Consider the following 14444-nt stretch of genomic DNA (forward strand, 5'->3'; position numbering starts at 1 on the left):
CATCGCAACTCTATGGAATCTGCTGGGATGGCCTGAACAGCTTGGGGTTAGAACCCCTTGCCCTGACTGTGTCTAGAGTCTTGATTCTCACTGCTGTCTGGGCTTTTCTATCCTCTCCATATGGTTAGCTTGGGCCTCTTCAAAGCATGGTGGTCTCAGGATAGTTGGACTTTTCACATGACAACTGGCTTTCCCCAAAGAGCAAAAGTTGAACTGCTACACTGTCTTTAGGCTTAAGCCTGGAACTGGAGCAACACTGCTCTGTCACATGCTGTTCATTAAAATGGGTCAGAGGGCCAACCCTGATTCAAGGAGAGGGTGGTACACAAGGGCAGGAGTCCTGGGGAGATGTGGTTTACTGGAGCCTACTGAAGTAGCAGAGTAGCAGTCTCCCACACAGGCCCATGGGACTGAAGTATCCAGGGTGATGTTCAGCAGGTCCAAGGGCCTGAACCAGGTTATCAGGACCCAGTGGGCTCTTTCTCCGTCCTTTCTTCACTTTCTACCTATAGACTTTGTATCAATTTCTTCCAGACAGTGTCATCCCCACCCTCACAGCAGTGCCAGGCCACTCCCTCCCAGCCTCACCTAGCAGAGCAGTTAGTATTTAAAGCCTCAAGCTCTGGAGCCATATGCCTGGACTCTACCAGGCAGCTGTGTGTCCTTGCGCAACTTTCCTAACCTTTCTTGCACCTGTTTCTTCTTCAACTGTGAAACGAGCATGTCAGAAGTATCTGTACTCTAGAGGGTGGTGTGAGATTTGGAGAATCCCTGGGCTGTGCCGCCTGCAGGGTTTGAGTGGCAGAGCAGATGCTGGGGAAAATTGGTTCTGACCTTGGAAAGACAAAGCTCCTGGGATATGCCCCATGGCTCTGGCTCTCCTGGAAGGCACCTCCAGGGGCTACTCTGCTGCCGCTTTCCCTGGAGGGCCTGAGAAGAGGTGGCTGTGCTGATGGTGCCCAGTATCCCCCGCTGCTGTCCTTACCATACTTGGAGATGGCCACTCTTCTGAATTTCACAAGATTCTTAGTAATGCTAATTTGTCGCTGCCCTTTGGTGTCTGGCAGGACTCACAGCCTGTCTCAGTGCTAGGCGATCCCCCGCTGCTGTCCTTACCATACTTGGAGATGGCCACTCTTCTGAATTTCACAAGATTCTTAGTAGTGCTAATTTGTCGCTGCCCTTTGGTGTCTGGCAGGACTCACAGCCTGTCTCAGTGCTAGGCGCCACAGTCGGTCATAGCTCCTCACAGCCATTGGAGCAACAGAATCTGCATGGCTTGAAGCTGGGTCCATAGCCCCAAATGTAACAAGGCCCATAGCCCTTGTTTCTCGAGGCTTTCCTGTGAAGCACTTGTCATGGCCCAGATGGGCAAGAAAGCCATCTTCTCACAACTGCTTCCCTCCAGCCCCTCAGCCTGTGGGAGGGGGATGTGGCACCCACGACAAGTGCAGACATGCCAGCGTGGGCCTGGATGCAAATGAGAAAGCACCAGGTTGAGCATCTCTGGTAATTCTCACCTGTACTCTCAGCACCTACCTTCTTTTACCCTGTGAGTATATGGTTTTCTAGATTCTTCTCTAGAAGATTAAAATGAGACTAAATAAGATCTGCCCTGTCTGAGCTATGAAAGAAGATGGACTTGCAGGCTCTCTCACTTCACACCTCTAAGTGCATCTACTGCTGGTTCTGCTCCTTCAAAGCTGGATGGAGTGAGAGCTGTGCTGGGGCTTGTCTCCTGAACCCTTGGAATGAAAGCTCAGAGCAGACCAGGACTGAACCTCCTCAGCTTTGAGCACCCTGAATTTGTTCCAGGAGGGTGGTCAGCAGCTTCTTGGCTGAACTTGACCTGTCTCCATGGAGCTCTGGTTCTTGGATGTGGGCCTGGAGGTGACTGAGGGGATTCAGGGACCAGGCTGGAGACTGCCAGCATGATGACAGAGGCCTGTTGTGGGGGCTTTTGTTGATTTGGAATTCAGTAAGTACTAGAGACAATATAACATGTAGTATGATTTCCAAACTTTCTGAGGGTTTCTTCTGATTCCCTGAGACAAAATAAGGTGCATGTATTTGCAATGCCTGCTCACCTAGTGGCCTTGCACAACTGTTTACCCCATTACCGTGTAATGACAGTAAGAAGAAAAGTATATTTCCCCTTGTCTTGTGGAAGCTCATGCTTGATTTGGCTCTCTGGTAAGCTAAGTGCCACCTGAGGCCCATGCTGGGCATTGCCTTTTGGGTACCAGCATTAATTTTCCACACTTGCATGGGAGCCTGGCAGGCCTTTACAGCTCTTAGGCAACCACCGCCTGACCCCTCCCCACCTGCACTCGCTAGGTGATAACAGACCTGGTGATCCTCATCCTGGTGTCCACACTGCCTCTTCTGGGTGGCAGAGACAGAACTTCCTCAATTAAGTGATGCTTGGCAACAGCCCTTTGTCTATACCAGCAATTGCTGATGCTCACTGCGTTGTCATGTACCTAATTTGTCAGTGAACAAATATTACTGAGCTACCACTCACCAGGCACTGTGCTAGAGGCTGGTGAGGAACTCAAAATGTGGTGATGAACTCAGCAGCAACTGATGTGCCACTTGCACCTCTTGTGCCCGTGGCCTGGAAGCAGACCAGGGAGCCTGACAAACTCCCACCAGGGATGAGGCCCCTGGATTACCTTCCATGGTCTGCTGGATTTCAATCTCTTATGGTGCTTTCACCAGTTTTGTTCACCCAACCAGCCATCCAACTTCATGGGCTCTTAGTACAGGCCTGGCCCGTACTGGGCCCTGTGAAACTGCCAAGAACTAATGGCCATAGCCTTTTCCCCTGGAGGAACTGAACATCCAATTTAATGTAGAGTACATACTGTGAAGGAGGTTCAGCCAAAGGAGATGCTGAGGAGTTGGACACTCTGTGAACTTTGATGCAGCTCAGACATACGGGAGGGCTTTTAGGAAGCAGAAGTATGATGAGGGAAGCAAGGCGCCTGTGCTGTGGCCAGCCACTGGTCTCACCCAGCTGTCAGCCAGCCAGTTGGAAAGGATGGAAGGTGCTCCCTGTGTCCAGGCTGCCAACCAAGTACATATCCAGGCAGTAGGAAGATGTCTAGAGGTGTAGCTGTGTGCTCGTTTCCCTAAGCATTTCTGACTCAGCTTTTATCATGAACAGCTTATAACCTTTACAAGCAAGGGTCCCCAGAAGGTGGCAGGCAAATGCCCAGGCATCCTGTGGACTCAGTCATTCTCAGTGATGGAATGCTTTGTCCCACTGTTGGACTTTCAGCTATCTACTGTTGCTTGGACAGTCTTCCAGCAGTTTAGACTTTAACTGAAACTGTTAGATCACTCCACCCTTACAGGTAATTTATCTGTACCTATTGTTTTGTGCTAGGTGCAGTGATTAGAGATATTACTTGAATAACCAATATTTTAAATGTTGAGTCTGTTGCTCTTCCCTAATGAATAAAAGCCAAGTTAGATGTTGTGTGGTTTTTTTCTTTGTTTCCAGGCAAGCCGATTTTTTCAGTTGATATTCACCCCGACGGGACCAAGTTCGCAACTGGAGGACAAGGTATGTTCACGGAATAAGAGAGATATCATCACAGCCCTGCTGCCTTGCTCTGCTTCTCCTTGTCTATTTAGCTGGGGAGAGAGAATATTTGCAATTTTTCAGTATGAATGTGACTCAGTTTTAAATGTATTATTGTAATCTGTTATCTGAACGAGTTAAATCAAAATTCGTTTTTTGGCTCTAGTACGCTCTCTGTAAATATTTTAGTAGCAGGTTTACCATTCTAATTCCTATGTATTGAGTTAATATTAAACCAATCTGCATTCCCAAGCCTAAGCTTATTGAGCATGGAGAGGGACAAGTGGTCGCATAAACAAAGCCCAGCCCCAGAGGCAAGGGCTCTGCCAGTGGTTTTCTCATCTGGAAAAGGGGAGGGTATGGTTAAACTACTAAGTCAGTCATGTAGTTATTAGGCCCATTTTCTGGCCAAAGGAATTGAACTGGGTTAGAGAGAAAGTACACTGTGGGCAAGTAAGAATGCCCATGCCCTTTGAAAATATGATCTATAATATTGTCAGTACGCTTCAGCCAACGTCTGTTACAGCAATATTACAGTAACATGGCTCTGTTTGGAAAGATAAAGCCATTTTTCATGCCAGGACACCAAGATGTGTATATGGTAGCACAATGTAGCATAACCGCAGAACCCAGCACTTCAGCAACTTTGCCCCAGAGCAGGACTTCCCCCCAGCCAGGCTTCCCTTGGCAGCATCTGGAGACTGAGTGTCTTTGTGAGTTTTGGGCTAGGTGCTGCAGGATGGGTTGGCTGCAGACCCCTCTGCCCAGAGGTAGAGAACAGGAAGGGAGTTCAGGAAAGCTGTGGGCAGGGAAGATTTTTTCCTTTCTGCGTGCTGCCAACTACACCTGAGAGGAGCTTCATGTAAGAGAGCTAGACTTAGGTGGGACAACAGAGGGCTTGCTTCTTGTCCACAGAGGATGCACATTTTACCACCTTACTTGGGAGAGTAACGTCTGGGACAGATGTTTAGGAAATATTTTTACATATTGGCCAAGAGGTCATTTCAAACATGCTTCATGGTAATTTTGGCATGTCCATTTCCAGGCGTCCATTGGTTTTTGCCACTCTGTAATAGAAAGTTAAATGAGGAGCTGGACTTTTGTTATCAGTGATGGGAGGCTTAAAAATAGAAATTATTACCAAAATACATAGATATATTTTTCAGCAGAGCAGAACATCAACTGATGGCCACAGGATCCCTGAATCCTCTTTTGGTTGATCTCCCATCTATAGGTGACTGCAAAGAGGTACATAAGAATGTAGTGAGCTCTTTCTCCTGTGTTCAGGGCACATTTCACACTTGGGTATCAAAGCATACAGTCAGCTCTGGAACAGCCATGGATTCCAGGGAGCACCAAGAAGGAGAGGGAAACCTCAGTAGTGTGTACTTTCCTCCTTGCTTTCTAGGATACACATGCACAGACCTGAAAGGCTCCTCCAGTCAGCTCTGGAACAGCCATGGATTCCAGGGAGCACCAAGAAGGAGAGGGAAACCCCAGTAGTGTGTACTTTCCTCCTTGCTTTCTAGGATACACATGCACAGACCTGAAAGGCTCCTGGGACATCAACTTTCCATCCTCTTCATTTTACACAAGAGAAGTTTGGGCCCTGGGCAGGAATGAAGACCTTCTAGGGGCCCCTGGTGGATCCCTGTTAGAGGCCAGACGAGAGCTTGGCCCTCTCCTGATTTCTTTTCATAAAGTCAGGTTGGCCTCAGCTTACTACTACATCTGCACTCCTTTTGGTCCCCCTGAGAACTTGATTTTCTTCATCTTTTCTGTGATTTCCGTTAGTACTTCAAATTCAGTCTCCTTAGATCTAGTCAATTATGTTTATGGAAGCTAAGTGAGGACTTCTCATATAGTTAATAATATGTGTCAATATCAGATTTCTACTCTTTGCACATTTATTTATTTCTGCTCCTTCATTCCAGGACAGGATTCTGGGAAGGTTGTGATCTGGAATATGTCTCCAGTCCTCCAGGAGGATGACGAGAAGGATGAAAATATTCCCAAGATGCTTTGCCAGATGGACAATCACTTAGGTATTACAGAGTGGCCCTTTGCAGGCTTTGCGTGTTGGCAGAGTGCCCAAGGTTAGCACATGTGTTTGTAATTAGAAAGATAAGGCCCCGTGCGGCGGTAACTCCCCTCGGCCTGCTGTCTGAAGGCACAGATGTTGGCTGCACACCTGGGTGAGTTATTCGGCAGAAGACTCGGCCCGCCCACAGAACCATCTTTGGACAGTCTGCAGGTACCTCTGGTGATTTCCTGCTCATGAGTCGTTACTGCCTGATTCCATGGGGCTTTGGGGCCAGCAACCTGGACACAGTAGGGTTCTGGGGAAGGGTGCACAAGAGACAACACCAAAATGTCTCAGGTTGGCACTGTTTTACTCTAAGGCTCTCTACCAAGACCCTTTTGGCCATTGAACAGTGTCATGGTTTTCTTTCTTGCTGTAGTGTCTTAGTTTCCCACCCCTGAGATACTCCATTAATAGTTTCTAGCCTTTGGACATCAGCCCCTTCCTTTGCTCTGTGTGTTCTTGTTCTCCCAACATGCCTCTCAGTGTCCTCAGACCTGGAGCAAAAGTTACACACAGGCCATGTGATGTCTACAACTTTAATAGTGTACGTCGTATTTCAAGTCTCCCAAAGACTGAGCTGTGAGTGCTCCTGGAGGCTCTGACCCATCACAAGTCTGGGAGGATTTCTGCTGATATTAGCTTATAAGTGCAGAATCAGTCAATCTGCAGTGCTGACAAGTTTGGAAAGTCCAAATTTAAAGGGGCTGGCTCTGACATGTGGGATGAAATCAGAGCCTTATACTTTACAAAGCTGCTCCCCTGAAAGTTCTGGAAAAGGCATCTCAGCCTTTTTAGCACATGCTCTCATTTTGAGAATAATCCCTACTCAGAAATACATCTCATCAATAGATGGCACTTTGGAAATAATGAGATTTTATTGTCGTGATCGGTTTTCTTGGAAATAAGCCTCCTATTGACTATTTCATTCAGCACAAACAATTCTCAGATTTTGCATATTTTCCCCATCCAGACTGTTCTGGTAATCTGTTATTGTAGCCCAAGTAGGTTAGTGCTTAAACTGAATCTGGGGCTCTCACACAGTAGATGCCTTAAATAGATTAGGTAGATTAGATTTTATAAACCCTTTACATCTTGCCAGACTCTGCATAAAGCAAATGGGCATGACTATTGGATTTTCATCACCCTATTTTTTTTTCTTCCCAGCATGTGTGAACTGTGTGCGGTGGTCAAACAGTGGGATGTATTTAGCTTCTGGGGGAGATGACAAACTGATTATGGTGTGGAAGCGGGCTACGTAAGCATCATTTTCCTTTCTTCACATTTTATTTTTAGAAGCTTCTTGGCCGGTCTTTATCAAAGTCACCTTTCCCCTATCACTGAAGCCCCCAGAGCTCTGACTTCATGAGTAACAGGAAGCACACATAGGTCAGGAGCAGATGGGGCCTGACCCAGAGTCAGGAGGCCACCAACCTGCCTGGTGACCTGGTCAGCTGCCCCCTCACAGGGCTGCAAAGCTTCTTCCTGAAAAGGAAGGGCAAATCCCTTTTAGTGCCGACATGGGTGGCTTCATTTGTTTTGTTCTTCAAATGAAGTTTCATATGGAACCCCAATGTACAAAATGGTTAAAAGTCGAGGTGCACTGATGGGATCGGGGCAGGGGGTGCAGAGCCCACACTTTTTGCCATTTACCTCATTTTCTGTCAACCCCAACCTGCGGCAGCCCCTGTTCTCCACCCAAAATGAGCTAGCCCTCACCTGGAAAGCTATTTTTCTTAATACCTAGGCCAAGAGTCTCTCAGTATGGTTTTTGGGCCCTGGGTGACTGTGGATGAGTCAGGTTGGGGGACGAGACCCTACACCATTGCTCAGCCAGAGTGGCCCTGTCACTGTGGCTTCGAGAGCAGAGATATGCTGTCTCCTTTGGCACACTTGGATGCCTCAGTGAACTCTCTTTCTGTGGGTTTGGGAAGGCTCTACAAGAGCAAAGGGTGTTGACAGAGGCTCTGCACATCAGTGGTGTCAGCACCACCTCCACCAAGCTATAGGTGACTGTCTGGTAGGAGTTAATACCCACAGCTCTTGTGGTTTCTACGCCTCAATGGTAAAACAGGGCCATTCCATTCATTACAAGGGGACTTAAAAATACTGTTGATTCTGCTACTTTAGCCACTATAAATAACATATTTAGTACACTATTTGGAAAACTGAAAAAATATTTTTAAAATATGTATCTCATCCTTCTACTACCTAAAGAAAGCCATGGTTAATATTTTGGTGTTCTTTGGTGTGTGTTCTGATCTGTGTTCCATGCATAGTTTGTGTCTAGGTTTTATGTATTTTTTTTCTTTACCTAAGTGGTATCATATTGTATATGATGTCCTGTGGCCTGTTTCTTTCACTTAGTTATATATTGTGAACATTTTCCCATGCCAGATTTGTAATGGCTATATACTGTGTCATCATGTGCATGGATCATAATTTACCTAATCAGCCCCTTTTGTTCAACAACCCTGTGCTTTCCAGCCATTGTCTGTTTTTGCTTTGTTCTGTCTGCTATGATAAGCCATGCTGCAGGAAGCATCTCTGTGCAGTGCTCAGAGCACTCCACAAGTGCCTCTCTGACACCTCTCTCACACAGGTACATCGGCCCCAGCACCGTGTTCGGCTCCAGTGGTAAGCTCGCCAATGTGGAGCAGTGGCGGTGTGTCTCCATCCTCCGGAGTCACTCAGGCGGTGAGTGGGGCTGCCTGTTGGGGTGGCTACCTATTGAGGTGGGTGGGCCCCTGACAACTATCTCAGATCAGCAGCAGCACCTCCATGTCCCCAGGCAGGTCAGTGGCCTCCTGACTCCTCATCAGGCCCCATCTGCTCCTGACCTACGTGTGCTTTCTGCTATTTATGAAGTCAGAGCTCTGGGGGCTTCAGTGATAGGGTGGGGAAAGGTCCTTAAAGCAGCCCTGTTTCTGTGCTTTCTCCCCATCACCATTAGTCACACCCTCCCTGTCCCTCAAGGTCTGTGCCTTCACCCTCTGCGTTGCCTGCCTCCAGCTACATTCAGTCTCTCCACTCCTGCCCTCCTGGGGTGTATGTTTATATCTTTAATATAGAATTTCCCACATTCTGCTGTTTATCCTGCTGAGCTGAATCAGTGCCTTATTCAGTGGATCACTAAGTCCATAAGCACACTTTTATGTATTCTCCAGAAACCAGCCCACAGGTGCCCAATGAAAAGTTTCTCAACATGACCTTAAGAATGTTTGCAAAGTATTTTAAATGGACTTAGTATGGAAAGAGCACATTTTGCAGGTTAAGTCTGAAGAGGAGGAAGGTTTGTCTGTAACCATCTATAGCCCATACACTGTGTACTCAGGTGCCACAGATTCCAGAGTGAATACAATTTAAACTTATCTCAGGAAGCCTGTGGTCTAACTCAAGAAATGGACTGAAGGGTTTTCCAGGCAGGGGGATGGACAACAGAAGTGAGAAAGACTTGGTGTGAATGGTGAGTTTGAGGCATTTCAGCATGGCTAGGTCTTTACATACAAGGCAGGGACTAACACAAAGGCAGGCTGGCCAACTGTGCAGGGCCAGGTCATGGAAGGCATGGGTTCCCTGTCAGTGAAGGTGTCCCTTATCATGGATAAGACGGAGCCATTAAAATTTTTGAAGTACAAGAGGAGGGGGGTCTTTCTGACAGCTCTGTGAAAAAGGAGGTTGTTTCAGTGGTTCAGATGAAAGCTATAAGGGCCTGAACTAGGCTGATGATAATTGAGAAGGAGAGGAGGAGAGTGATTTGGGTACTGCTTAGGGCAGGGCACGGGGGGAGGGATGATGTTGATTCCTAGTTTGGTACCTAGCTAGTGATGTCCTCTACTGAGACCATAAGGGCAACAAGCTTATGGGGATGGACACCAATTCAGTGTGGGATATGCAGGGTTTGAAGAGATGGGAAAAGAAATGTCAAAAAACCACTGGAATTGAGCCGGCAGCTCTAGGGGAAGACAGGGCAGGAGTGAGAGATTTGGGAGCATTGGCTATAATTCACTAGCTGTATAGCTCAGCAAATACTTTGTAGACAGTTTAAAGGAGAATAAACCCATCTTTTGGTGACCACAGATTGAATCCTCATTTGTGAAAGCTGAAACAGTAGCACCATGTTATTGTTTGATAATAAAAATGTGTAATTTGCTCTTATTTAACAGCAACTCACAGTAGAGTCTAATTGGGCTTGTCTGGAACTTGTCCCATGTGCCTATGAGAGTGCCCATGCATGGGGTGGGGCCTCAAGTGAGGACGGGACCCCTAACCTGAGACTCAGAGTGGGCCATATCCTCGAGTTTTCTCCTGCCCCCTCACCCCAGGGGTCTCCTTGACCAGGCAGGTAGGGTTGGCCACTGTCAACTGGGTGCCTGCCACTCCTTTTTCACTGGTCCTGGTAGCAGGTGAATTGTTCAAGAAGAAAAATCAGTGAAAAAGCAGAAATAAATGCATAAGGAAGCACTGGGTCTTTGAAAAGCAAAGTGCAAAAAATACAAGTATATATGCTTGGCATATTTGTGTGTGGGAAGAAAAAAACCTAGACAAAATTAGAAATAAAAGGTCTGGAAAAAAACGTTTAACACAGATGGAAAAAAATCATCAAAGAGTGCAATGTAATGTTTATACTATTAAGTTAAAAACAAAATAATAAAATAAATTGACAATTTTTTTAGAAAAAATACAGGTTTTCACTATTGATACCATAGGGTTAGGAAAACCCTGAATAGAGTAAAAACCAAGTAAAAGGTTGGAAGATAACTTCAGAAATGGTTCCTGATTCTAAATTATTTGTCGATGCATTGTTTCAAGCTTTTAAGGAAAATTATACGGAACATAGAATTTTTTTTTTTTTTTTTTTTTTTTTTTGTAGCTATCCAGTAAGGGTATCCAAACCCTTGACCTTGGTGGTATTAGCACCGTACTCTAACCAACTGAGCTAACCAGCCAGTCATGAAGTATTTATTTTTCAAAGGAAGATTAAATGTGATTTATAATAGAAGAATTTTGTGTAGAAAGAAATCTATTAATATAACTTGACATACAAAGAAGTTAAATAAGGCCACAATGCCATCTTAGGTGTTCTACAAGGAATATTAGATAATTCAACATCAATTCCTAATAAAAATGCTTTTTTCAAAATGCTCTTAGAAAACTAACATGATAAAGTCCTGTGTCTTTTTTTGTTTGTTTGTTTGTTTGTTTATCTTTTGTTGCTGTGGTTGTTCTTTATTTTTTTTCTTTGTTTTCTTTTTAGAGTTCTGAGTCTTTTTAAAACCATTAGCAAATATTACAGTTCACAGTTAAGCCTGGTTTCCATTTATGTCAAGAAAAGACAAAGAAGGGTGCTATCAATTTGTCGCTCTGGAATTTCTGCAGTACAATTAAACAGAAATCAGAAGGCAAACATACTGTAAAATAAGACAAAAATGAAATGAGGGTGGCTTTATTTCACATCAAGAAAAACCAAAGGAATAAAGCTCTTAGAATAAATGAAGAACTGATAAACACTTAGAACTAGTAAAATGAGTCTTTAAATTGGCCTCAAACAAGAACTATTTTTAATTATTTATGTTTCACTAGTAATAGCCAATTATATTATCTAATGACAAAAGGAGTAGGATCAAATACTGTAAATACTCAAGAATAAACTTACCAAGAAATGTATGAGATCTCTAAGACTTAAACCACAAACCTTTTTTGAGAGGTATAAAATGACCACTTCATAAATGGAAAGACTAATTAAAATACATTATTTTTCCCAAATTAATATTTACTCATCTGTGTAACAAGTATTAATTGAACACCTGTTATGTTCCAGGCACTGTTCCTCCCTCTTATAAAAGAGACAGACAATAAACCAGTCATGTAGATTTGAAGATGAGCACTAGGGAGCAGAATCCTATAAGAAACTAGAAGATGAAGGCTGGGAGCACAATAAGGAGGTGGGGTCCTCAAGGAGAGCCTTACAGAGAAAGTGACATTTGAGGGGAGACCAGATGGAGGTGAGGGGACAGCCAGGGCAGAGGCCCTGGAGAGTGGGTGTGTGCTCAGGGAACCACCAGGGGCCTCAGGTAGAGGGTGTGGGAGTATCTGTGAGACCATTGTGAGGTCTCCTCCTGAGTGAGATGGGAAGGCCCAGCAGGGATTCGGGCAGAGGAGTTGAGGAGACCTATGGCAGCTGTACAGAGTCTCCATCATGAGGGCTAAGGGCAACACTAGGGAGTCCAGTGAGGAGGCTGCTGTAATAATATAGGTGAGAGAACCTGGGTTGTAACATGGAAGTGCTGAAAAGTCGTCAGAGGCAGATTTCCTGGTGGATCAGACACAGGGTGTGAGATAATCTGCAGAGGAATCTGGCAGCTTCATAGACTGCAGCCTAAACAATGGAAAGGATGCAGTTGCAGTAACCTGAGTGGGGATGTCTGTTTGTTGGGGGAAATGTTTCAGTTTGGCTTTAGACATATTAGGTTTGCCAGTCTAAGTGGACATGTCGCATAGGAATTTGAAAATAAGAATCTTTGAGTACAGGAGAGAGTTCTGGGTAGGAACAGAGTCCGAGGATGAAGCCCAGGGTTTGGAGAGATGAAACCGGTAAAAGAGGAGAGACCAGTTATGATAGTTAAGAGAGCATTTGAAGGAAAAGGGAACGAGCAGCATGTCACACACATTGCTAAGAGGTAAAGTGAGGACTGAGGATTAACCATTGGACTTGACAGCATCGAGGCCACTTGTCCTTGAAAGTATAATTTATGTTGATGTTGTTGGATCAAAGGTTGATTGGAAGGTGCCCAAGAAAGACTGGGAGAGAATAGAGCTAGATTCAGTCAGGCTGAGTCTTGTCAGGAAAAGAGAAAAGGGGAGTGATGGAGAGATCCCAGCTGGAGCAGGATAGAGGTGAGGATGTGGGCAGGGCCAGCAGACAGTGGAAGGACAACAGCATCAGTGGGTCATAGCTCCTGGCAGTATTAAAGTACTGTTGGAGTTGAGAGTGAGCTGGAAGCATGGAACTTATGGCTGGGGTGTGGGAGGGTAGGAATTGAGACCAGGGTCGGGGGGAGGGGAATTGCAGTGATCTGTCATGCAAGGTCTCTGGACCTGACCATGGGAACAAATGGAGTAGAAGCCAAAGTCACTGGATGAGAACAAGGAGTTGAAGGAACGAAGAGCCTTGGGAGTTAGAAGAGTCATCTTCTTAGAATCATCAAGAATGATGGCAAAAACAGTGAAATTTAAATCTTCAAGTAAAAGGAGGGTCTCAGATGTGTGTAGGTCCATGAGAAGCCAAGGGGGTGGTATATATATAGTCTGAAGACAGAAGCCACAAACCTGGAGTTTATGGGGGGAAATTATGTCACATATGTGGACTTACTGCAGAATTCAGCAGTGACTCCAAGGGGCATCTGGAAGGATAAATAATGTTACTTATGAAAACATTCAAAGTGTCAGTGATAGAAACATCATGAGTTTCAGGGTAAAGCTAACAACACTGAAGGAGGCTGCAATGTACTTAGGTAGGAACTTGGTGTATTGTGAATGAGGTAAATAACATCATAAATGGAAAGAATTCTTTCATGTGCTGTAGTAACCTTTAAGAGCTTGTGAGTGAGGAGAAATTAATTTAGATCCTCACTAAATACATCATACACCAAAATAAATTCCAGATATTAAAGAAGTAAACATTCTAAATAATTACACGAAGAAAAAATAGAATTGAACTTTCATGTGCTGTAGTAACCTTTAAGAGCTTGTGAGTGAGGAGAAATTAATTTAGATCCTCACTAAATACATCATACACCAAAATTAATTCCAGATATTAAAGAAGTAAACATTCTAAATAATTACACGAAGAAAAAATAGAATTGAACATTCATCAGAACTTGCAGAGAGAATATTTTTTAAGGTTAATAGGCAATAGAAGAAATCACAAAGGAGAATAACAGGCTATTTATTAAATAAAACTCCTACAATATAGAAAGGCAAATAGGGTAAATAGAGTGAAATTTGTAGCTAATATCTGTATTATAAATAGTCTATAGAAATTATTAAGAAAATCATGTATCCTTTCCGGGTTCCCATCTGACCACTTCTCTGTTCTGGTAAAATTCTGATGTTTACATGTGTACCCTTCCCAGACTCTAAACTCCTAGAGAAAGCTCTTTATTTTCTTAATTTTTGTAGGTACATCATTCATGTTTGTTAGACCCACTACACAAAAAGATCTCCCAGTAGACAGTCACAAGATGTGAGCAAATTAGTTCAAAAAGACAACTTTAGATAATAGACAAACAGACCTAAAAGAACTTTACATTCACTAATACTCAAATTAAAAATTAAAAATATCAATATACTTAATAAATTAGTCAGAGGAGAAAAAATTGTAAGCTTCTTTGCTAATGGAGTTTTGAAGGGGGCATTCTGCTTATAGAAATGTAAAGTCATAGAGGTTTTTTTTTTTTTTTTTCCTTTTTGTCTTTTTTTCGTGACCGGCAACGGATCGCAACCCTCAGTGTCGTGCCCGTACCGGACCGGGACCGGCAACAGGATCGCAACCCTCGGTGTTGCACCCGCACCTCGCTCAGCCAGTGAGCGGCCGGTCTGTATGTGGGATCCGAACCCTCGGCGGGAGCGCCACCGCACTCCCAAGCGGCACACTGTAGCAGTGCTACACCTGGCCAGCCCCATAGAGGTTTTTTTAAAGCAGTCTATGGCTTGGGCCGGCCCGGTGGCGCACTGCTACAGTGCGCCGCTTGAGAGCGCGGTGGCGCTCCC

The 14444-nt window shown here is 44.7% G+C and overlaps 1 protein-coding gene across 1 annotated transcript in view; it reads left to right on the forward strand.

Moving 5' to 3' along the window:
* Window positions 1-3516: 3516 nt before the first annotated feature.
* Window positions 3517-14444, forward strand: part of LOC103593874 (protein HIRA) — a 63863-nt gene continuing 52935 nt past the window's right edge. Inside the window, exons 1-4 of the mRNA XM_008576969.1 lie at window positions 3517-3571; window positions 5524-5634; window positions 6840-6930; window positions 8275-8369. Coding sequence (XP_008575191.1) covers window positions 5556-5634; window positions 6840-6930; window positions 8275-8369 — 265 coding nt within the window. The 5' untranslated portion in view covers window positions 3517-3571; window positions 5524-5555. The remainder of the gene's footprint in view (window positions 3572-5523; window positions 5635-6839; window positions 6931-8274; window positions 8370-14444) is intronic.

Source organism: Galeopterus variegatus, unplaced genomic scaffold (assembly GCF_000696425.1).
Source record: "Galeopterus variegatus unplaced genomic scaffold, G_variegatus-3.0.2 Scaffold1434, whole genome shotgun sequence".
NCBI lineage: Eukaryota > Metazoa > Chordata > Mammalia > Dermoptera > Cynocephalidae > Galeopterus > Galeopterus variegatus.